The sequence below is a fragment of the Musa acuminata genome, chromosome BXJ2-6 (assembly GCF_036884655.1).
Source record: "Musa acuminata AAA Group cultivar baxijiao chromosome BXJ2-6, Cavendish_Baxijiao_AAA, whole genome shotgun sequence".
NCBI classification, from domain to species: Eukaryota; Viridiplantae; Streptophyta; class Magnoliopsida; order Zingiberales; family Musaceae; genus Musa; species Musa acuminata.
In genome coordinates, this window is record NC_088343.1 from 2,135,002 (window position 1) to 2,156,145 (window position 21,144).

Consider the following 21,144-nt stretch of genomic DNA (forward strand, 5'->3'; position numbering starts at 1 on the left):
TTGAGTCTTTCAGCCTTCGGTAACTTTCCATGCTGCTGCCTCGTTGCCAAGATTCCTCACTGCTGATCTATTGCACACAGATCTGCAGCTGTCTTGCACAAAGCTGATCACGCCACTGGCTACATCATTGCCCAAAGTCCTTCTTATAGAACTGCTGCATAGAAATCTACAGCTTTACACCATCTTGCATAGGTCTTTTCCTTCAACGAAGACCTTATTCTTTCACAGATCTTATTTGCCACCACCTCAGGTGACATTGATCTATATCAACATTGCTCTGATATCATGATAGAATGAGAGAATGAAGAATGAAATTATAAGGATAAAGCAAAAAGGCACACTTCAAGTAGTATCATGTGAAGTCTATTTATACATAGTGAAAGAGGATATTTCTTTAACTGAGCAGAGAGATTTCCTCATGCAGTTGAGGAAATCTCATCTGCTATGCAGTTGAGAATATCTCTCTTTTATCAGAGAAAATCTCTCTGTTATCAGACCTCAGTGTTCTCCTTGATTCCCATGGCGTACATTCAGTTGCATGATAATTATTTTCTTAAGGTTTTCTTGATATCTCACTTTTATCCAAATTCGATAAAAAGAATTATTGTAGATGGAAGATTATTGTGAATGCTATTCTTGAATCAGATGACTTCAAAGAAATGGGTCGTGTGCATATATGCCATATTGTTGGAGCATATGGGCGGTCGAGTGGAGCACAAGTGATGAATGAGGGTGTGCAGACTTGCAAATCTTGCTTCATGTCTTAATCATTGGTGAAGTTGGTGTCCTTTTGCTCGAGGGAATAAGGATCGTATGGATAGAGTCCCATTTATTAGCATCACATGAAGAACAACATGAGCAACGAGAGGTAGGTTGCAGTCATGACTGCATCAACTGTTCCTTCAAGCCAGGTGGAGGATGGTTGATGTCATGCTAATTATGGACAAACTGCTTCATCTCTTCGGTGAAGGCAGGTAGATGTTCCTTTTGAACACATCGTGTCATCAACCTCACGCCTTGCTTCGGCTTGGACGCCTGCAGGTAGATGCAGGAAGGGATGAAGTTGTGGTCATCATTCAACGGAACGACATGGATCGGCTCCCCCCACCCATAGTTCACTTCTGAGAACCCCACCCTGCTCCAATCCGACACCACCAGCGTCCCGTACTCCAATGGCATCTCGTACGGGTCGTCGTCCGTGTACCCCATCATCCAGTCCAAGAACATGGCGGGCATCCTCGTCTTGGCGGCTCGTATCAGCTCGATCACCTCCACCAGCGAGGAACCAGAGATGGTCTTGGCGTTCGCCTTGATTCCCATGGGATACACGCAGTTGCCGTAGAAACCTTCCTGCGGCAGCAGCCCCCGCAGCAGGTGGCGGGTGTTGGCGGCGCAGCCGAGGTGCATGTCTGCGTGAGGGTCCAGGCTTATCGCCCGCGTCCGGCATTGCCAGAGCATCGCCGTGACCACGTCGAAGGTGGAGCACTTCTGGCCCGTCTCCCGGCAGAATTGATTCTTCAACGCGTTGATCTGGTCGGAGGAGATGTCGAACACGGAGGTCTCGAAGTGGATGCCAGCGGGGGAGGGTGCATGTCGTCGCGATAGGTTCGGCGGACTAGGGATGGCTTCCCTGCACCAAACTGGCTTAACGAGGGGACAAGCGAGGCCTCTTGCGAGCTCAGCGACTGCTTTCGAGAACTGGGCGACCCCGATGCCGTCGAACATTGTGTGATTGAATCTGATGCCCACTGCGAACCCACCGCATCTGAACTCCGTCACCTGAACAAGTAATGCAATACATGGCAGTCAAATAAGTCTCGCGTTCAAGCGATAAAATTTAGGTGGCACGCTCTGCATGATCTCCCAAACTGGGACGTCATGCTGACAGCTCTGTATGGTTGTCTGCCGTCTGTTCTTGAATCGGAGATGAAGTCGGATGAGACTCAATAATAATAATAATAATAAATTACACATCAACGCAGTGTTGCTTTTGGAAAAGGTGATGATCGCCAACTGTGACACGTTCGACTCGTAAAATCCATCTAGAAAGGATGAGCAGAGCTTCTTACACCCAGGAAAGATCTCTAGAAAGGAACCAATATGATCCGAATCGCAAAACCTCATTTATAGCTAATCTGGGAGTGACTTTTGAGCTTATTCTTCTGTATGTCCAACCCACTGCTCGTACGTGAACTATCAGAGGTGGGTGGCTCTTAAAACTAAGTCAACTTAATTACACTACGTTTGTCTGTGTCAAACGTTGACCTGTGAAATGCTCCCGCTTAGCGTAGCGAAGAGGTTTAGGCAAAGAATGCATCGATAGGTACGTACCTGGAGCATGAAGGTCAAGTCTCCCTCGATCACGTCAGGGGGGGCATAGGGGATGAGATCCTCCCTAGGCAGCAGGAGAGGGCGCTCCAGGTTGTTAACATCTTCGAGACTGCAATCCACGGAGGCCTCGACGAACCACACGCCATCGCCGGTGCAGTCCACCTCGGCCTCACCGGGGATCGGCTCCACGATCCGCCCCGCGACGGGGAAGTAAAGGACGAGAGCACGGGACAGCGCCGCCCTGATGGCCTTCGCCGGCTGCAGCCCGTTCTCGAACACAAGTATCAGGTCGATCATCAACCTGATCCCCGCGATGCGGTCCATGGAGGAGAGCGGGAGCCGGGTTGACGGCGTCGGCTCGGCGGCGGCCACGAGCTCCGAGGCGAGCTTGTTCACGGAGTAGCCCATGGTTGCTACAGCTGCTTCAGTGTCTCAACTTCAGATGCATTGTTGTGAGGCGATGGTGGTGATTATTTATGGAGGGAAAGGAAGCGAAGGGGTGTTTATTAAAAGATTTTTAGAAAAAAATTATTGGGCATCAAGTAATGAAAAAATAAAAAGAGAAAATACTTCAAAACTAATAATCTTATGTTAAATAATGTTAACTTACTATCTCTCCCATCTCTATGACTCGGGATTTCTTTTTCTTGGATAATACTCTTAAATCAAAATCCTATTTAATCATGAATTTTGATTTGATATTCAAACAAACTCTTTTTATTATCTGATCGTATTAAAGTAGAATATGGACTTGTAAATTATTTACAAGTCTTCAGTGATTTAACCTAACGTGGGTGCAAGGTTTTTCCGATTGGTGATGACGAGTAGGTGTCACCATAACCATCCTAATAGTTAAGAAAATGAAAGCATGTAATTGACTTCCAGGTTTGAGAAAGAGACTGCATAGATGAACACGTAAGCGATCATCGACAAGCTCAGGCTCAAGGCTGGGCTTGAAAGAGGAATGAATTACCATTGATATTGCTCTAAGAGAAGGCTGTAGCGTTCCATCTAATTACTAAGACAAAATTGTTATTCGTTTTTGAAATATTATTAATGAATGTTTGGATTTCTTTCTACTCATGGCTGCAGTCATTCGCGCTCTACGAAAGAGTTCCTTCTCATGTATCAAATTTGTTGGGAAACCTGCAAATCTCACTGAATGGAAGCTCTTGTCCATTCTTTAGTATATCACGTTTGAATGATTGCATCTAAAGTAGTTGAATTATTGGTCATAAAAAAAGAAAGTGTAAAGTTGGAAACTTGGTTTGCGGTCTTTGTCACTCCCCAATCCGACTATTAGCCAAAATATTTAATCTAAAACTAATAATAGTATACTAATTAGATTCTTATAAGTCAATCTTAATCTTCTTCACTTCAGTGAGATTAATCGGGAGTATTACAAACTTAAATCTGCCTATATCACCTACCCTCAAGGAGCACAGCCTAATAACATTCACAGCACACATATACTTGTATATGTTATATCAACCTATCACACAACATAATCACAGCTAAAAGTCTATGATTATAGTTGATAACGATATAATTAAACTAACATAGTCATTCCAACACACATAAAAAAGAATTCTAGGTCAAACGAAAAGTAATTAATAAGTTTACTCATGTCAAATAATCTCTGAAAGTTTATTGCTTTTATATTTGCTTCTATTTGATCGTCAATAGCTTCATTCATGTTTGTATTGAAATCATAATTAGTACTTATATTTAAAGAAGGATCTATCAGAGATTTTTTTTATTAAGAAAACCAACAAAAGTGAGATAAATATTTCACCCAAGAATTTAAACATATTAAAGTGGATAGACAACATATGTATTTATTATGTTCATCACATTCATCCTGCATCGTTGACTTAATAACGAAATCGTTCATGATGATATCTAGCGTAGGAGTGACAGGTGGCGACACATGAGGGAATGACAGTTGATAGTCGAATGACATTGATGGTGCCTTAATAAGGGGGAGTCGAGCAGTAGACAGTAAAGTTGGCTTGTACATGGAGAATGTTAATCTTGTTTGGAAACCATCCTACCATGTCCTTCATCTTTGGGTGAGATGCATGGGCTTGGGGAGGGCTAAGACATGAATAACAACCATCTGTTAGCACGTAGATGACGCAGATAAAAATAATTACTGAAGAAGCTTTATTGAAGAAATGAAAATGCTTCAATACATTAACATGTTACCTCTTTTATTTATACAAATCTCATATAGTTGAGAAAATCTTATCTTCTATCATGTCCCCACAAGATGATGCTCCTGATAAGGATACGCTACTGTTGCGATTGATTGTTGGCAGATCAGCGAAGGCAGGCTACCGAGATGAGGAAGATGAGGATTGGCCGTGGAGCCTCTTAGGAATGTGGCTGCAGCGACGTTGGTCGCTGGCCGAAGACAAGGGTGAAGCTTCGCTTTTCTCAACGACGTTGGTCGCTGGCCAAAGGCAAGAGCGAAACTTCGCTTTTCTCACTGCTCTGATACCATGAAGAAAAGAATAGAAGATAAGAACAATTATTGAAAAAGCTTTATTGAAGAAATAAAAATGCTTCAATACATTAACATGTTCCTCTCTTATAGTTGGGGAAATCTTATCTTCTTATCATGCCCCCACAAGATGGTGCTCCTGATAAAGATATCAATCTTGGATCGATGCAAAGAATGGTTTACAAACGAGAGACTTCGTGAGTAGGGCAAGAGCAGATCGCTGCTATTATTGCGATTATTGTTGCTATGAGGGCACAGGCGTTCCCTTCGTTCTCCTCAAGTCCGCCCTTCGTTCTCCTTAAGTCCACCGACTGTGGCTGCAGTGACGTTGGTCGCTGGCTGACAAGGGCGAAGCTTCGCTTTTCTCAATGACGTTGGTCGCTGGCCAAAGGCAAGAGGGCCAAAGACTAGAACGAAACTTCACTTTTCTTACTGTTATACCATGAAGAAAAGAATAGAAGATAAGAACAATTATTGAAGAAGCTTTATTAAAGAAATGAAAATGCTTCCATAGATTAACATGTTCCCTCTCCTATTTATACAAATGAGGAGAAAAGATTTTCCTAAGAGATTTACTGAGATCTTATCTTCTATCATATTCAAGAAGTTGCCTGAACCAAGTGAAGGATGAATGCGATGCATGGTAATGATGAAGAGGACTTGCAGGCGGTGGATGGTAGTCTGCTCTCATCGGTGTTCTAGGTAAAACTTCATCATCTCTTCATCGAAGGCAGGTAGATGATCCTTTTCGAAGCATCGTGTTATCAACCGCAAGCCCTGCTTCGGCTTGGGCGGCGACAGATAGATGCAGGATGCCACGAAGTTACTTTCATCGTTCAACGGAGTGACATGGATCGGCTCACCCCACCCGTAGTTCACCTCTGAGAACCCCATGCGTCTCCAATCCGACACCACCAGCGTCCCGTACCCCGGTGGCACGCGGTAAGGGTCCTCCTCCAAAGTCTCCCCCATCATCCAGTCCAAGAACTTGGTGGATATCCTCTCCTTGGCGTCTCGTATCAGCTCGATCACCTCCACCGGCGAGGAACCAGCGATGGTTCCAGCTTTCGCCTTGATTCCCATGGGGTACACGCAGTTGCCGTAGTAGCCTTCCTGCGGCAGCAACCCCCGCAGCAGGTGGCGGGTGTTGGCGGCGAAGCCGAGGTGCACGTCGACGTGGGCGTCGAAGCATATCGCCCGCGTCCGGCACTGCCAGGCCATGGCCGTTACCACGTCGAAGGTGGAGCACTTCTGGCCCCTCTCCCTCGAGAACCGGTTCTTCACTGCGTCGATGTGGACGGAGGAGATGTCGAACACGGAGTTCTCGAAGTTGAAGGCCTTGAAGGAGGGTAGTGGAAGTCCTGGCGATAGCTTCGGCGGACTGGGGATGGCGTCCCTGCACCAGACTGGGTAGACGACGGGACGAGCGTGGCCTCTTGCGATCTCGGCGACTGCTTTCAAGAACTGGGCTGCTCCGAGGCCGTCGAACACTACGTGGCTCAGTCGGGTGCCCACTGCGAACCCGCCGCATGTGAACTCCGTCACCTGAACAATCAAGAGAAGACATGGCAGCCGAAATAATTGGGTGATATGCATACCGTTGCTTTCGGAAGTAGCTTAATGACACAATGTGTCACGTTCGGCTTGTGAAAGACAACCATGCATTTTACGTGAAGTAGTATTACGTGAGCCTACATTTTTGGTTGGAGTTTCATGACTTCTTGTAAGCTCCTCGCATTGCCTCTCTCTCTCTCTCTCTCTCTCTCTCTCTCTCTCTATATATATATATATATATATATATATATATATATATATATATATATATATATATATATATATATATATATATATAATTGATTTCTAATAGGTGCTAACCATGGCTTTTAATAGAATGGGTTTGATCCATGATTATTACATCGGTTTTAAAATCTCGAGATGATGATCTAAGCCTTGTTTTTTTCTGCTCCTTTGTGCAGAATTAATGTCATAATTTCTTTCCGCTATTGGGTAATCTTACACTGCCGAAGCTGAGGAAAGCGTGCGTCCGTACCTGCATCATCATGATCAAATCTTCCTCTTTCACTTCAGCAGGAGCGAATGGGATGAGCTCCTCCTTGGGCAGCACTAACGGGCGCTCCAAGTTGTTGACATCTTTGAGACTGCAATCCACGGAGGCCTCGACGAACCACACGCCTTCGCCGGTGCAGGCGACCTCGGGCTCACCAGGGCTCGGCTCGACGATGCGGCCGGCGACTGGGTAGTAAGGGACGAGAGCCCGGGACAGCGCCGCCTTGATTGCCTTCGCCGGCGCCAGGCCTTTCTGGAACACCAGTATCGTGTCCACCAGGACCCCGACTGCCGCAATGCGGTCCATGCAAGAGAGGGGAAGGCGGCCGGACAGCGTCGGCTCGGCGGCGACCAAGAGCTCCGGGGCTAGCTTGTTCACGGAAAAGCTCATGGTTGGTACAACTAGCTGCTTCGATTTCTCAGCTTTACTCGCTCTGCCGTGGGGTGGTGGTGGTGGTTGGCTTTACATATGTATACATGCAGAAGGGGATGGGTGCGCAATGAACCTGCTTGTTGAGTATGGGGCTCTCCACCCGATCGAGCCTGTTGAGCATGGAATACGTGTGTGTGTGTCACACTAATTTGGTTGTGTGGGTAGGCGAGTTAGAAGAAATAATGAATGAGATTGTGCAGAATTGAAAATCTCAGTTGAATTGAAGTTTATCTCTTTTAATTAACAGAAAGAGTATGTTATGGCTAATCATAGATATTTCTCTACCTTATAATAGATGTGGAAAAGATAAGAGCATTCCATCTATTCCTAATCATGTCAACATTAATTTCTAATCATGTCTCTCAATCTTTTTCTATCATCAAAATGATTTTATCTAAAAGATATCTTTTTCTTTGCTGAAAATATTTGCTACCTAGATTTGATGGAAATGATTATTACAATGAAAGCTATTTTGGAAATTGACATTAGCTGGTTAATCTTATATAGGTGTTTATCAAATCCTCATACACTATCTGAAAAGGATGAAGCAATGATAGAAAACAAATCATGATTTTTAATAAAATAAAGATGAAAAGTTCTCATATGTATAGCAGAGTCTCTTGAGATTGTTGATACCAAACTTGTGCAAAAGTAGGATTTAAATTATGGTGTTGTCACTAATATAGCAATTGATAATGTGGGTTTCTTCGAGTAGATAGTTTTATTTTTATTGGAAGCAAAAAGTCTTTTTATCCCCTAATACAAAAGAAATTACAAGTTCAGATAACTTAGATCCATGAAAATTTAGAAAATGATGATGATGATGTTAACACGAAGAATGCTGTTATTCAATACTCAAAAGTTCCAAAGGCGAATGAACTTTTATAAATAATTATTTTAATTATATTGATCATATGTATGTTTGGAGATTGTCTCAATAAATCTGATAAAATTGGTTTGAGATACATAAAATTTTACACCAAAATATATCATGGGTGAATTTTTGAAAAATATTTAACACATTGGATTTTTCACATAAATTTAAAAAAAATTATAGAATATTTTTTTTTCATAAATGATTATTTTTTCTTTGTCAATCACTATCCTCCATCGTGCCTTTGCCTGTAGCCCTTGTCGACCACACTCCTCTTCTCCCATAGTTACTTTGCCTCCCCATACGAGTTGACAATATAGGACACCCCCTTCTCTTGTCGTCGCCTGCACCTCTGTATGAGGGTATCAAACATGATCGATCTCCTCGTGTTATATTTATTGTTGATACTCATTGTTTTATGCAAAAGGGATATTTATATTACTTTGAATATATATAGAAGTGTTCAGATCAAAAGCTTAATCTAAATGAAATCCTTAATGTAAGGAAGTTCCTTGATGCATTTTTTGGATAATTTATCTAAATTATCTCCTAATAGAAAAAGTGAATATACTATTGATTTGACTATTGAGAAAATATCAATATTTAATCTTCCTTATATAATGACAATACTTGAGCTAGTAGAGTTGAATAAAAAGTAAAGGAGACCGATAAAATTATTAAAGGATTGATTTTTAACCAAATAAAGTCAATATTGTGGTTAATGTATTTATTAAAAAATCTATAAGTTTTATGGTTGAACTAATTGTAACTCAATAGGAGTTGTTTAAACAACCTTGTGTGTTATGAGGAAAGTATACGATTGATTTTTTTTTTTTAATTTATGACATCTATTCAAGTTTGATCTCATCTAACAAATCTAATAAATTAAATAAGTATAAGTACCATATCCATATTTGATATTCTTAAAAAATAACATGAAAAAAGAGGGTTTGAAACCTAATTTTCAAAATAATGAGGATACATATTAAAATTAGAGATAGATTATGTATCCCTAATGACGTTAAGGATTTCCTTAGTGCTTATGTCATTGACTGAAAAGATGATTGAGATTAAAATTTAGCAAGAATATTTACTTGGAAGCTAGAATAAAAAATGAAGAAGGCTTACGTGGTGGGGGTGGTACAGACTTGCCAATCTTTCTTTAAGTATAGATTAAAGAGTGAAGAATTATGAGGGTGTACAGACTTGCCAATCGTACTTTAAGTATAAAAGAAATTGAAGTATTTATTTTATGGCCTACATCGAATTCATAACATCTCTGATCTCCACGAGCCTGATGAGCAGGGAGCGTGTATATATATATCTTATATAATGTTGGAGCATATGGGTAGTCCAGTTGAGCACAAATGATAGAACGAGGCTGTGCAGACATGCAAATCTTGCTTCATGTCTAATCTTAATTGAATTTTTTTGTAATTTTACTCGAGGGAATAAGGATTTAATTGGACTGTGTCACATTTATTAGCATCACATGTTTTAGATCACTTGTAGAACAACATGAACAACAAGATACAGGCTGCGGATCGAAAGGCTGGAGTGACTGCATTAACTGTTCCTTCAAGGCAGGTGGAGGATGGTTGCCGTCATGCTAATTATGGACAAAGTTCATCGTCTCTTCGGTGAAGGCCGGTAGATGTTCCTTTTGAACACATCGTGTCAGCAACCTCACGCCCTGCTTAGGCTTGGACGGCTGCAGGTAGATGCAGGAAGCGACGAAGTTGTGGTCGTCATTCAACGGAGCGACATGGGTCGGCTCTCCCCACCCATAGTTCACTTCTGAGAACCCCACCCGGCTCCAATCCGACACCACCAGCGTCCCGTACTCCAGCGGCACCTTGTCCGGGTCGGCCTCTGCGTCCCCCATCATCCAGTCCAAGAACTTGGTGGACATCCTCTCCTTGGCGTCCCGGATCAGCTCGATCACCTCCACCGGCGAGGAACCAGCGATGGTCCCAGCGGTCGCCTTGATTCCCATGGGGTACACGCAGTTGCCATAGAAGCCTTCCTGCGGCAGCAGCTGGCGCAGCAGGTGTCGGGCGTTGGCGGTGAAGCTGAGGTACACGTCGGCGTGGGAATCCAAGCTTATCGCCCTCGTCCGGCACTGCCAGATCATAGCCGTGACCACGTCGAAGGTGGAGCACTCCTGGCCCGCCTCCCTGCAGAACTGGTTTTTAACCGCGTCGATGTGGTCGGAGGGGATGTCGAACACGGAGGACTCGAAGTAGACGACAGCGGGGGCGGGTGCGTGTCGTTGCGATAGCTTTGGCGGACGGGGGATGGCTTCCCTGCACCAGACAGGCTCAACGAGGGGCCGAGCGTGGCCTCTTGCGATATCGGCGACTGCTTTCAAGAACTGGGCTGCCCCGAGGCCATCGAATACTGTGTGATTGAATCTGATGCCCAGTGCGAATCCACCGCATGTGAACTCCGTCACCTGAAAAAGTAATACAGCGTATAAAGGTAAAAAAGAGTCTCGCGTGAGCATTAAAATTTAGGCAGCATGCTCTTCATCATCTCCTAAACCGGTCTGTGTGGCTGTATGCCGCGTGTTCTTGAATCAGAGATAAAGTTGGATGAGACACAATAATAAAACTAATAATAAGAACAATAAAGGTGATGACTGAAAACGGTGGCACGTTCGACTCGTGAAATCTGCCGCATGAGCCTAATGGCTTCTTGTACAATTAGTCGGCAGTAGCTACACGATGAGCAGAGCTAGCTCCTGACACCCAGAAAACATCTTTAGAAAGGAGCCGATATGAACGAAAGGCAGGTAGCTCCTAAAAGCAAGCCAACTTGATTGCAATACGTGTGTCCGTGTCAAACGTTGACAAGAGAAATGTTCTTCCTTAGCGCGGAGAGGAGGTTCAGGGAAAGCGTGCATCGATAGTTACATACCTGCATCATGAAGATCAAGTCTCCCTCGATCACGTCAGGGGGAGCATAGGGGATGAGATCCTTCCTGGGCAGCAGGAGAGGGTGCTCCAGGTTGTTAACATCTTCGAGACCGCAATCCAGGGAGGCCTGGACGAACCACACGCCATCGCCGGTGCAGTCGACCTCGGCCTCACCGGGGAGCGGCTCCACGATTCGCCCGGCGACGGGGTAGTAGGCGACTAGAGCGCGGGACAGCGCCGCCCTGATGGCCTTCGCCGGCTGCACGCCTTGCTCGAACACGAGTATCAGGTCGACGATCAATCTGACCACCGCGGTGCGGTCCAAGGAGGAGAGCGGGAGGCGGCCGGACGGCGTCGACTCGGCGGCGGCCACGAGCTCCGGGGCGAGCTTGTTCACGGAATAGCTCATGATGGCTACGGCTGCTTCAGTCTCTCGACTTCAGATGCTCTGCCGTGAGGCCATGGCGGTGACTTACATTAGTGAGAGAACGGGAGGTGACGTGTCAATCCAATATTATCAAATATAGTTAAATTAGAATATTGGCTCCTAATTAAATTATTTAGAAGTCGTCAGTGTGAATGAAATCTTCGCGTTCTCATTTGGCTGTATCGATTCAATTTGAAAGGGTCTTTTTTTATTAGTGATGAGAAGTTTGGTGTCACCATAGTCGGCATAATATTTTAAATATATAATATAATTTTCGTTTTTTTTGTTGTTGTTGTTGTTAATGTCAACTTTGATAGCCTATTCCCATACAATGAAAATTCATATATTTTAATTTAATCAACATTTGAGATTTAGATGCGGTTAATTTTGAGATAAGCTTCTTCTCTTTTGGTCAAAGCGAGGAGTATTTCATGGCTCGTCTCCCATTCATTAATATCTCACGTTTCGATGATTGGCATAGAGATTTATTCATATAAAAAATAAATCAACAAAAGTAAGATGAATATTTATAACAAATCCTCAAGAAGTACAGTATGTGTGTCTTCCTGATACAGAAGAATTTAGCATATTAAAGTTATTCATGACATCTCAAGAAAATAACAAATATACATTATATGATCAGATCAATACGTATAAGAATAAAAAGTAACTCATATTCATCACATTCAAATATGGTTGTATTCGTATGTTGATGCATTTTCGGTGTAACAATGAAATAGTTCTTGACCGTATGTAGCAGAGGAGTGGCAAGTGAATGACACATGACAATGGAATGCCATTGATGTTGCTTAGAGAGGGAGTCATGTACACACGTATGGTTATGGTAGAAGTTATCTTAAGACTTCGTAAAAGTATGGTTAAAAGTCTTTTTTTTTTTTTTTGACTTGGTAAAAATCGATTATAACCAAGTCTCCGATTTGCAGCTACAAATTAGGGATTGTTTAGTGTTGTTTAGATTAATATCATGTGTTAGCAGGTAGGTGACGCATAATATTTATTTCCTTGAATGTATGTCATACATGTCGTTTTTACACGGTTTATAATGATTCAAGAGGATGTCACACCTGCTGCATGGTAATGACGAAGATGACTTGCAGGCGGTGGATGGTAGCCCGCTCTCATTGTAGTTGTAGGTAAAACTTCATCATCTCTTCGTGGAAGGCGGGTAGATGATCCTTTTCACAGCATCGTGTCATCAACCTCAAGCCCTGCTTCGGCTTGGGCGGCGACAGATAGATGCAGGACCCCACGAAGTTACTGTCGTCATTCAACGGAGTGACATGGATCGGCTCTCCCCACCCGTAGTTCACCTCTGAGAACCCCATGCGTCTCCAATCCGACACCACCAGCGTCCCGTACCCCGGTGGCACGCGGTAAGGGTCCTCCTCCAAAGTCTTCCCCATCATCCAGTCCAAGAACTTGGTGGATATCCTCTCTTTGGCGTCTCGTATCAGCTCGATCACCTCCACCGGCGAGGAACCTGCGATGGTTCCGGCTTTCGCCTTGATTCCCATGGGGAACACGCAGTTGCCGTAGTAGCCTTCCTGCGGCAGCAACCCCCGCAGCAGGTGGCGGGTGTTGGCGGCGAAGCCGAGGTGAACGTCGACGTGGGCATCGAAGCATATCGCCCGCGTCCGGCACTGCCAGGCCGTGGCCGTGACCACGTCGAAGGTGGAGCACTTCTGGCCCGTCTCCCTCCAGAACTGGTTCTTCACTGCGTCGATGTGGTCGGAGGGGATGTCGAACACGGAGTTCTCCAAGTTGAAAGCCTCGAAGGAGGGTAGTGGAAGACCTGGCGATAGCTTCGGCGGACCGGGGATGGCGTCCCTGCACCAGACTGGGTGGACGACGGGACGAGCGTGGCCTCTTGCGATCTCGGCGACTGCTTTCAAGAACTGGGCTGCTCCGAGGCCGTCGAACACTACGTGGCTCAGCCGGGTGCCCACTGCGAACCCGCCGCATGTGAACTCCGTCACCTGAACGATCGAGAGAAGACACGGCTGGGTGATATACATCCTGTTGATTTTGGAAGTAGCGTAATGCAAACAGTGTCACGTTCGGCTCGTGAAAGCCAACCATGCAGTGTCTTACATGAGCCTATATATGAATCCACCTTCATTGCCAACACTTACCACATGAGTCAGTCAGATTATATATATTAAGATAAACTTACGTCTTAATAAATTTAACTTTTTAGATTAAATTAATTTCTAATAAACGCTAATCATAAAATTGATTCATGATAGTTATCTAGATAGTTCTTATGTTCTAAATATGATTTAGATTATGACTCATGATGGGAGATAATACCTACATTTACTTAATCATGAGATGAGGTAGTTACCATCAGGTATATGCACTTGGAAATATTTTATAAATGTTCTATATCTTAGTCTTTTGATTCGTGACTTAATAAACTTAATCTTTTAGATTATGTAGACTACAAGACTCATCATCCATTTTAAATTCTCGATAAGATGATCTCCAGCGTTCTTTCTTTCAGATTCTTTGTACAGAATTAGTGTCATAGTTTCCTTCCGCTTATAGGATTCTGTCATATTCAAACTAATTTAATTAGTACCTCAGAAGAAATGATGTTATCTTAACGCCGATGCCGAGGAAAGCGTGTACCAAAACATACGTACCTGCATCATCATGATCAAATCTTCCTCTTTCACTTCAGCGGGAGCGAATGGGATGAGCTCCTCCTTGGGCAGCAGGAGGGGGCGCTCCAAGTTGTTGACATCTTTGAGATTGCAATCCACTGAGGCCTCAACGAACCACACGCCTTCGCCGGTGCAGGCGACCTCGGGCTCGCCGGGGCGCGGCTCGAAGATGCGTCCGGCGACCGGGTAGTAAGGGACGAGAGCCCGGGAGAGCGCCGCCTTGATGGCCTTCGCCGGCGCCAGGCCTTGCTGGAACACAAGTATCGTGTCCGCCAGGACTCTGACTGCTGCAATCCGGTCCATGGAGGAGAGCGGGAGGCGGCCGGACGGCGTTGGCTCGGCGGCGGCCACGAGCTCCGGGACGAGCTTGTTCACGGAAAATCTCATGGTTGCTACAGTTGCTTCAGTGCCTCAGCTTCAGATGCTCTGCCACGAGGCGATGGTGGTGACCATATAGTGAGAGAAAGGAAGGGGATGGTGTCAGGGATAACGCTATCTAATATTATCTAATCTAGTCAAACGAGAACGTTAGATTCTCTAAATTATTTACAAGTCTACAGTGTGAGTGGAATCTTCTCATTCTCATGGGGGTACCAAGTCAATTCGAAAGGGTTTTCCTATTGGCGTTGACGAATAGGTGTCACCATAAAATATTAAAGGCGAAAACTTAGTTTCTTCTTTAATGTCCATTTTGGCACTTAGCGCCATAAACTAAGTTCATCCCACGGAGCTCCAGCCGGGGCCGCCGAGGTTTGCTTATTCACGGATAAGCTCATGGTTGCTACAGCTAGCTGCTTTGATTTCTCGGCTTACAGGCTCTGCCATGAGGTGGTTGTGGTGGTGGTCATTATATATGTATTCATGCAGAAGGGGATGAGGCGCATTTGACCCGCTCGGGTATGGGGCTCTCCACCCGACCCTGCTGCTGAACATGGGACGCGTGCGTCAGACGCTGGAGAAAGTGCGTCGGCGAGTTAGAAGCAATGATTGACGAAGCCGTGCAGACCGGCGAATCTCACTTGAATGAGGGTGTTGGACATCCTGGCCGCACACCATGTCCCGTTAGTCACCTCACCAGTTTGTACAAACGTCTGTTCTCTCTCTCTATTTGTATATGTATGTGCTGTCGCTGACGTTGGATGCGTGCGTATAAATCATACCGATGGGGATTTTGGATAGGTGAGTGAGAACAAGAGAAGAATTGCGCCGTCTGTACAGACTTGCCAATCCCACTTTCATGTATAAACGAAATTGAAGTGTATCTCTTTCTGTCAACGAAAAGAGAGTATTTTGTGACTTCCGCCGAATTCATTAACATCTATCTGCATGAGCATGGAATGTTGGAGCATATGGGTAGTCGAGTGAAGAACAAGTGATGAATGATGCTGTGTTGATTTTTCTGACCATTTGCAGTATGCATTGGGTAGTGAATGTTTAATGCACCACATTAGCTTCCCCACAATGAACATATTGTCTTTACTTCCGTGTGACTACCACCCTATTGGGTTGATAGCTCATATTCAGTTCAAGGTGGACTTTATCAGCATATAGTTTACTTCCTCTTAATCTAATCATAATTTATATTAGGGGAGTGCGGTGGTTATAAAAAGAGAAAAAAAAAAGATAGTAATAAGATGGTTTTTAGTAGCCATGAGATTCCAAAGAAAAGGAGATTATTTGATTATTTGAGTCTACAGAGTCAAAAGATAATGTCACAGTTATAGTGTAGGGTGGTGATTATTTGATTTTGTCTTATTTTGATAATATTTTTTTTGTGTTTATCAAGATCTTAAGTGGGTGACTGACACAGGTGTTTCTTATCATGCTATACCATGAAGAGAGTTTTTTGCTACATACAGGTATGAAAATGTTGGTGTTGTCAAGATAAGCAACTATGGCATAACAGATATCATTGACATGGGTGATATGCATTTAAAGATCAACCTTTGTTGCAAATTAGTACTTAAGGATATGAGGCATATGGTTTGACTTTGCTAGTCATAGGTGCCCAGTTAGCCAATCACGTGAGTGATGACACGTGTGACTTGACACAGAATCTTTTTGCTTATTATATTTTGACATTTATCACTTTATATTGACTGTTGCATATATACATGTATATATTGTGATGTCTTTGGATCTGTACAATATGAATCAGATCGTGATGAGATCACGATAATGAGACTGATTCACTTTTAAACACAGATCCTAAATAATCCCGGTCATAGGTTACTCGAGAGGGACGTCGAGATAACCGGATAAACTGGTGTGTTGTATACCCGTCCATATGATGGATGCAGCTGGTCTCATAGCTGCTTGTGTGGGGACACTAGGGATACAGTACAGGTGCTCATTGGAGAATGAGTTCACTGATTGATCCGTTTATTGAATGCTGGATGGTTGATGATGCCTTATTGTCAGACAACGATTCCGTAGTACTAGTGGTGTATCTGGTCCTTAGACTTGAGATACCAAGGATATCCTGTATGAGTGCTCCGCTCTTTGATACCAAACTTATAGGTTTGGATGTCCCAGATCTAGTACAGCTGGTCATTGAGAGTAACAGTCGACCTTACGAGAGCTATTGAGTGTCGATAGAGGATCATCCACTCTTGATGTCATGAGAGGAATATCCTATGTGTTCTTGCTCAGACAAATCCCTGGCTAAGGTCATTTGGATTGAGAGAGAAAGAGTTCTCGGGAAGAATCTGATTATAGCAAGACTCGAGTAGAAACTATATGGGTCTGACAGTACCATGCCCAATATACGATCTCTGGAATATTACCTCAGTTGAGAAAGATCACATACTTATCTGTAGAGTACCGTCGCATTAGGATATGTACTTACTTTTGAAAGTGGAGCTGTGTCATGACAATCCAGATTACAAAGGCGTATTGTTCTCTCCACCATAGAGACATAATATATTGTTGCTATAGAGGTTTACAAAGAAATATTATGGATAAAAGAATTCTTACAATAATTGAGACTTAAACAGGAAAACTATGTAGTGCATTGTGATAGTCAGAGTGCTATCCATTTGTGTAAGAACCCAATGTTTCATTCTAAGTCAAAGCATATAGATATCAGATACCACTGGATTCGAAATGTATTTGAAGAGAAATAGTTGCAGCTTTAGAAAATTCACATAGATGACAATGAAGCAGACATGTTGACAAAGAATTTATCAAAAGAAAAACAGGAGATATAATGATAGCTGGTCGGCATGGTTTCACATTGAGGAGTCATGGGACAACCTCCCTTATGGGCTGAAGGGAGATGTTGTTGGGCTGACAGCTCATATCCAGCCCACAGCTCATCCCCTCTTAATCTAACCCTAATTTATATTAGAGAGGATGTGGTGGCTCTAAAAAGAGGTAGAAAAAGGCAGTAACAAGGCAGTTTTTGACCGTCATAGGATTCCAAAGAAAAGGAGGAGAACAAGGCAGAAAAAGAAGAGAAAAAAAGGGAAGAAGACAATGACAACACAAAGAGACTGTTCTCAATTATCTAGCAGTGCTTTTATCTTATGTTAGATCATATCTACAGTAAATTCTTACTGTGATTACTTGGAAAAAATTATGAAGGATTTAGATATTGTGCACAATGACGTGATCTTTGTATCCCAGTTATTCTTTTGTGATTGTTACTAGGATTTTGGACAAAAAATTAAGATTTGTATATTCATTATTATTATTATAGATTATCTCTAGTTTGCCCTATAATTTTTATCCTTCATACACAAAATTTAATTTTCATATTATGCTAATATTTATTTATACACAAAAGTTATTTCGACACCTATATATTAGAGGAGATACTATGAGTGCTTTACTAAAGCTAATAATTATGAGTTCTTTCAACTAAAGCTAATAATTATAGGAGCTTAGCCGAGAGCTGAAACGCCAAAGGGTTTTAAAAGCTATAGGACATTTATTGCTTTAGTTAACATTATCTTTGTATGTGGTGGTCTTCAGAGAGATGCTTCTTAATCATTAAGTGTTCGGGAAATGAGTAATGTGGTAGGTGTAGTGCTGCTACCGATGAGTCTCAATGTTCATCTATGAACATTTCAGGAAAGCTCCGGCAAGCCGTGCGACGTGCAAACCTGTTGATCTATGTACGACTTCCATGTAGAACAACATGAGCAACAAGAGATAGGTTGTAGATCGCCATGCATGTACAACTGTTCCTTCAAGGCAGGTGGAGGGAGGATGGTTGCAGTCATGCTAATTATGGACAAACTTCATCGTCTCTTCGGTGAAGGCCGGTAGATGTTCCTTTTGAACACATCGTGTCAGTAACCTCACGCCCTGCTTCGGCTTGGACGGCTGCAGGTAGATGCAGGAAGCGATGAAGTTGCTGTCGTCATTCAACGGTGCGACATGGATCGGCTCTCCCCACCCATAGTTCACTTCTGAGAACCCCACCCGGCTCCAATCCGACACCACCAGCGTCCCGTACTCCAGCGGCACCTTGTACGGGTCGTCCTCCGCGTCCCCCATCATCCAGTCCAAGAACTTGGCGGACATCCTCTCCTTGGCGTCTCGTATCAGCTCGATCACCTCCACCGGCGAGGAACCAGCGATGGTTCCGGCGGTCGTCTGGATCCCCATGGGGTACACGCAGTTGCCGTAGAAGCCTTCCTGCGGCAGCACCTGGCGTAAAAGGTGGCGGGTGTTGGCGGCGAAGCCGAGGTGCACGTCGGCGTGGGGGTCCAAGCCTATCGCCCGCGTCCGGGACTGCCAGATCATGGCCGTGACCACGTCGAAGGTGGAGCACTTCTGGCCCGTCTCCCTCCAGAACTGGTTCTTCACCGCGCTGATATGGTCGGAGGAGACGTCGAAGACGGAGGTCACGAAACGGAAGGAAGCGATGGAGGGTGCGTGTCCTCGCGATAGCTTCGGCGGACTTGGGATGGCGTCCCTGCACCAGACTGGATCGACGACGAGACGAACGTGGCCTCTTGCGATCTCGGCGACCGCTTGCAAGAACTGGGCTGCTCCGAGGCCGTCGAACACTGTGTGACTGAATCTGATGCCCACTGCGAACCCACCGCATGTGAACTCCGTCACCTAACGCAACACACGGCATTCAAAAAGGTCTTGAGTTGAATCATTCGACCAAAATGACCTTTCTGCGTTCAATATTGGATCAAATCAGTGTCATAATCTCCCAAATAAACTTAGCTTTTTGCCGCTTGTTATTGAATCAGAGAGAGACTCGAACGACAAACAACAATGCACAGTGTTGCTTTTTTTTGGTAGACGTGATGATTGCAAACAATGTCACGTTCGGGTCGTGAAAGCCATCTGTCCAATTTACGTAAAGCATGCAGAATCACATGAGCCTGATGGCTTCTCTACAGTTCAGTCGGCAGTAGCACAGGAAGAGTAAAAGCTTAACACCGCTACTAGCTAAGCAGGGAGTTTTAGGGAAAACGCACATTGATTGGTACGTACGTACCTGCATCATGAAGATCAAGTCTTCCTCGTTCACGTCAGGGGGAGCAAATGGGATGAGCTCCTTCTTGGGCAGCAGGAGAGGGCGCTCCAGGTTGTTAACATCTTTGAGACTGCAATCCACGGAGGCGTCGACGAACCACACGCCGTCGCCGGTGCAGGCGACCTCAGGCTCGCCGGGGATCGGCTCGACGATCCGCCCGGCAACGGGGTAGTAAGAGACGAGAGCACGGGACAGCGCCGCCCTGAAGGCCTTCGCCGGCTGCACGCCTTGCTTGAACACGAGCATCAGGTCGACCAGGATCCTGACCACCGCGGTGCGGTCCATGCAGGAGAGCGGGAGGTGGCCTGACGGCGTCGGCTCGGCGGCGGCCACGAGTTCCGCGGCCAGCTTGTTCACGGAGAAGCTCATTGTCGCTGCAGCTGCTATAGATGTCGCCCGTGACGATATGGTAATGAATCTATATATATATGGATGGGGGGCACTGAACTCTACGCGAGTGTGATGAGCATGGGATGCGTGCCTTCGTATACATCATATTGTTGGGAAATGTGTGGGTGGGTGGATGAGAAGGACATGCGAATCTCACTGTATATTTAATCTGAATCCGAAGTTTGTGTCCTTTGCTCGACGAGAGGATTATGTTATGCGTTTGTGTCCTATATATTCACTAATAATCACACGCTTTCAAAGGCATGCATGTACAAAAGTACTCAATGGAAATCTAATCAGCCAAGGTATAAAGTTAGAGACTTGGTTTTTGGTCCTTGTTTCACTGAAAGGAGTACTTTTTACCCAAAGCCAGTCATTGGGTGATTCCAATACTTGGCATTAGTTCTTTAGTTTGCCTTCAGAGAGCTTTTGGCTTGATCTGTATCTTTTGTGGTTGCATGCAGTACACTTGTGTCTCCAATAATGATTCCTAATTATTATTCTTGGAGGTGAAGCTATAAAGAAGAGGAACAGTAGTGAATGATGAATGTGGTAGGTATGGTGCTGCTGCTAATCATGGCATGGGCCAAACACCCATGCCAAGCTCACCGTGACACGTCGAGGTAGACCCCTCCGCAGCCTCGATAGACGATAGAGTTTGTGGCCGAGCCAAACCTAGTGGGAATTTTGGATGATGATGGTGGCGGTGGGAGAGTTTAGTGGCTCTGCAACTTCACTTTTTGGATAGAAGAAGGCGCCTGATGTCTGACATCTTTTAGCACTTTTGTTTGTGTCGGTTTCTTTCTTCATTGCTATCTATTCGGGAAGCATAAGATATTAAAATTATATAATTTTATTTAATTAATTAAAATATATTATAAATATAATTAAATATTAATTATAATTATCGATCTATAAAAAAAATAAATTATGATAAATTTTTTTAGGAGATAACCTTAAAAGAGACTCTCAAAATTACTTATTTTAGATCTTCTACTCTTATTTATA

At 44.2% G+C, this 21,144-nt stretch overlaps 5 protein-coding genes across 5 annotated transcripts; all 5 read right to left on the minus strand.

The window, feature by feature from the left end:
* Positions 1-818: 818 nt before the first annotated feature.
* LOC135613488 (acyl transferase 4-like) lies at positions 819-2,755 on the minus strand. The gene is made up of 2 exons (XM_065110522.1): positions 2,332-2,755; positions 819-1,779 (listed from the first exon to the last, which is right to left on the minus strand). The coding sequence occupies exons 1-2, from the start codon at positions 2,737-2,739 to the stop codon at positions 934-936; spliced, it is 1,254 nt and encodes a 417-aa protein (XP_064966594.1). The 5' UTR covers positions 2,740-2,755; the 3' UTR covers positions 819-933.
* A 2,677-nt stretch (positions 2,756-5,432) lies between these two features.
* Positions 5,433-7,400, minus strand: LOC135613583 (acyl transferase 4-like). Its single transcript, XM_065110605.1, has 2 exons — positions 6,888-7,400; positions 5,433-6,382 (listed from the first exon to the last, which is right to left on the minus strand). Exons 1-2 carry the CDS (start codon positions 7,293-7,295, stop codon positions 5,525-5,527), a joined length of 1,266 nt encoding a protein of 421 aa, XP_064966677.1. The 5' UTR covers positions 7,296-7,400; the 3' UTR covers positions 5,433-5,524.
* A 2,263-nt stretch (positions 7,401-9,663) lies between these two features.
* LOC135586314 (acyl transferase 9-like) lies at positions 9,664-11,599 on the minus strand. The gene is made up of 2 exons (XM_065110422.1): positions 11,131-11,599; positions 9,664-10,666 (listed from the first exon to the last, which is right to left on the minus strand). The coding sequence occupies exons 1-2, from the start codon at positions 11,536-11,538 to the stop codon at positions 9,821-9,823; spliced, it is 1,254 nt and encodes a 417-aa protein (XP_064966494.1). The 5' UTR covers positions 11,539-11,599; the 3' UTR covers positions 9,664-9,820.
* A 737-nt stretch (positions 11,600-12,336) lies between these two features.
* Positions 12,337-14,673, minus strand: LOC135613395 (acyl transferase 4-like). Its single transcript, XM_065110423.1, has 2 exons — positions 14,223-14,673; positions 12,337-13,553 (listed from the first exon to the last, which is right to left on the minus strand). Exons 1-2 carry the CDS (start codon positions 14,628-14,630, stop codon positions 12,696-12,698), a joined length of 1,266 nt encoding a protein of 421 aa, XP_064966495.1. The 5' UTR covers positions 14,631-14,673; the 3' UTR covers positions 12,337-12,695.
* Positions 14,674-18,342: 3,669 nt separating this feature from the next.
* On the minus strand, positions 18,343-20,228 carry LOC135613397 (acyl transferase 5-like). Its single transcript, XM_065110425.1, has 2 exons — positions 19,708-20,228; positions 18,343-19,316 (listed from the first exon to the last, which is right to left on the minus strand). Exons 1-2 carry the CDS (start codon positions 20,113-20,115, stop codon positions 18,471-18,473), a joined length of 1,254 nt encoding a protein of 417 aa, XP_064966497.1. The 5' UTR covers positions 20,116-20,228; the 3' UTR covers positions 18,343-18,470.
* Positions 20,229-21,144: the final 916 nt, after the last annotated feature.

What these genes read in the sequence shown, in the direction of transcription:
- LOC135613488 (XM_065110522.1), bottom strand. Translation starts at nt 2,739, where the DNA reads ATGGGCTACTCCGTGAACAAGCTCGCCTCGGAGCTCGTGGCCGCCGCC. An exon ending in ACTTGACCTTCATGCTCCAG is followed by an intron (nt 1,780 to 2,331) that starts GTACGTACCTAT and finishes TTACTTGTTCAG; the next exon opens with GTGACGGAGTTCAGATGCGG.
- LOC135613583 (XM_065110605.1), bottom strand. Translation starts at nt 7,295, where the DNA reads ATGAGCTTTTCCGTGAACAAGCTAGCCCCGGAGCTCTTGGTCGCCGCC. An exon ending in ATTTGATCATGATGATGCAG is followed by an intron (nt 6,383 to 6,887) that starts GTACGGACGCAC and finishes TTGATTGTTCAG; the next exon opens with GTGACGGAGTTCACATGCGG.
- LOC135586314 (XM_065110422.1), bottom strand. Translation starts at nt 11,538, where the DNA reads ATGAGCTATTCCGTGAACAAGCTCGCCCCGGAGCTCGTGGCCGCCGCC. An exon ending in ACTTGATCTTCATGATGCAG is followed by an intron (nt 10,667 to 11,130) that starts GTATGTAACTAT and finishes TTACTTTTTCAG; the next exon opens with GTGACGGAGTTCACATGCGG.
- LOC135613395 (XM_065110423.1), bottom strand. Translation starts at nt 14,630, where the DNA reads ATGAGATTTTCCGTGAACAAGCTCGTCCCGGAGCTCGTGGCCGCCGCC. An exon ending in ATTTGATCATGATGATGCAG is followed by an intron (nt 13,554 to 14,222) that starts GTACGTATGTTT and finishes TCGATCGTTCAG; the next exon opens with GTGACGGAGTTCACATGCGG.
- LOC135613397 (XM_065110425.1), bottom strand. Translation starts at nt 20,115, where the DNA reads ATGAGCTTCTCCGTGAACAAGCTGGCCGCGGAACTCGTGGCCGCCGCC. An exon ending in ACTTGATCTTCATGATGCAG is followed by an intron (nt 19,317 to 19,707) that starts GTACGTACGTAC and finishes GTGTTGCGTTAG; the next exon opens with GTGACGGAGTTCACATGCGG.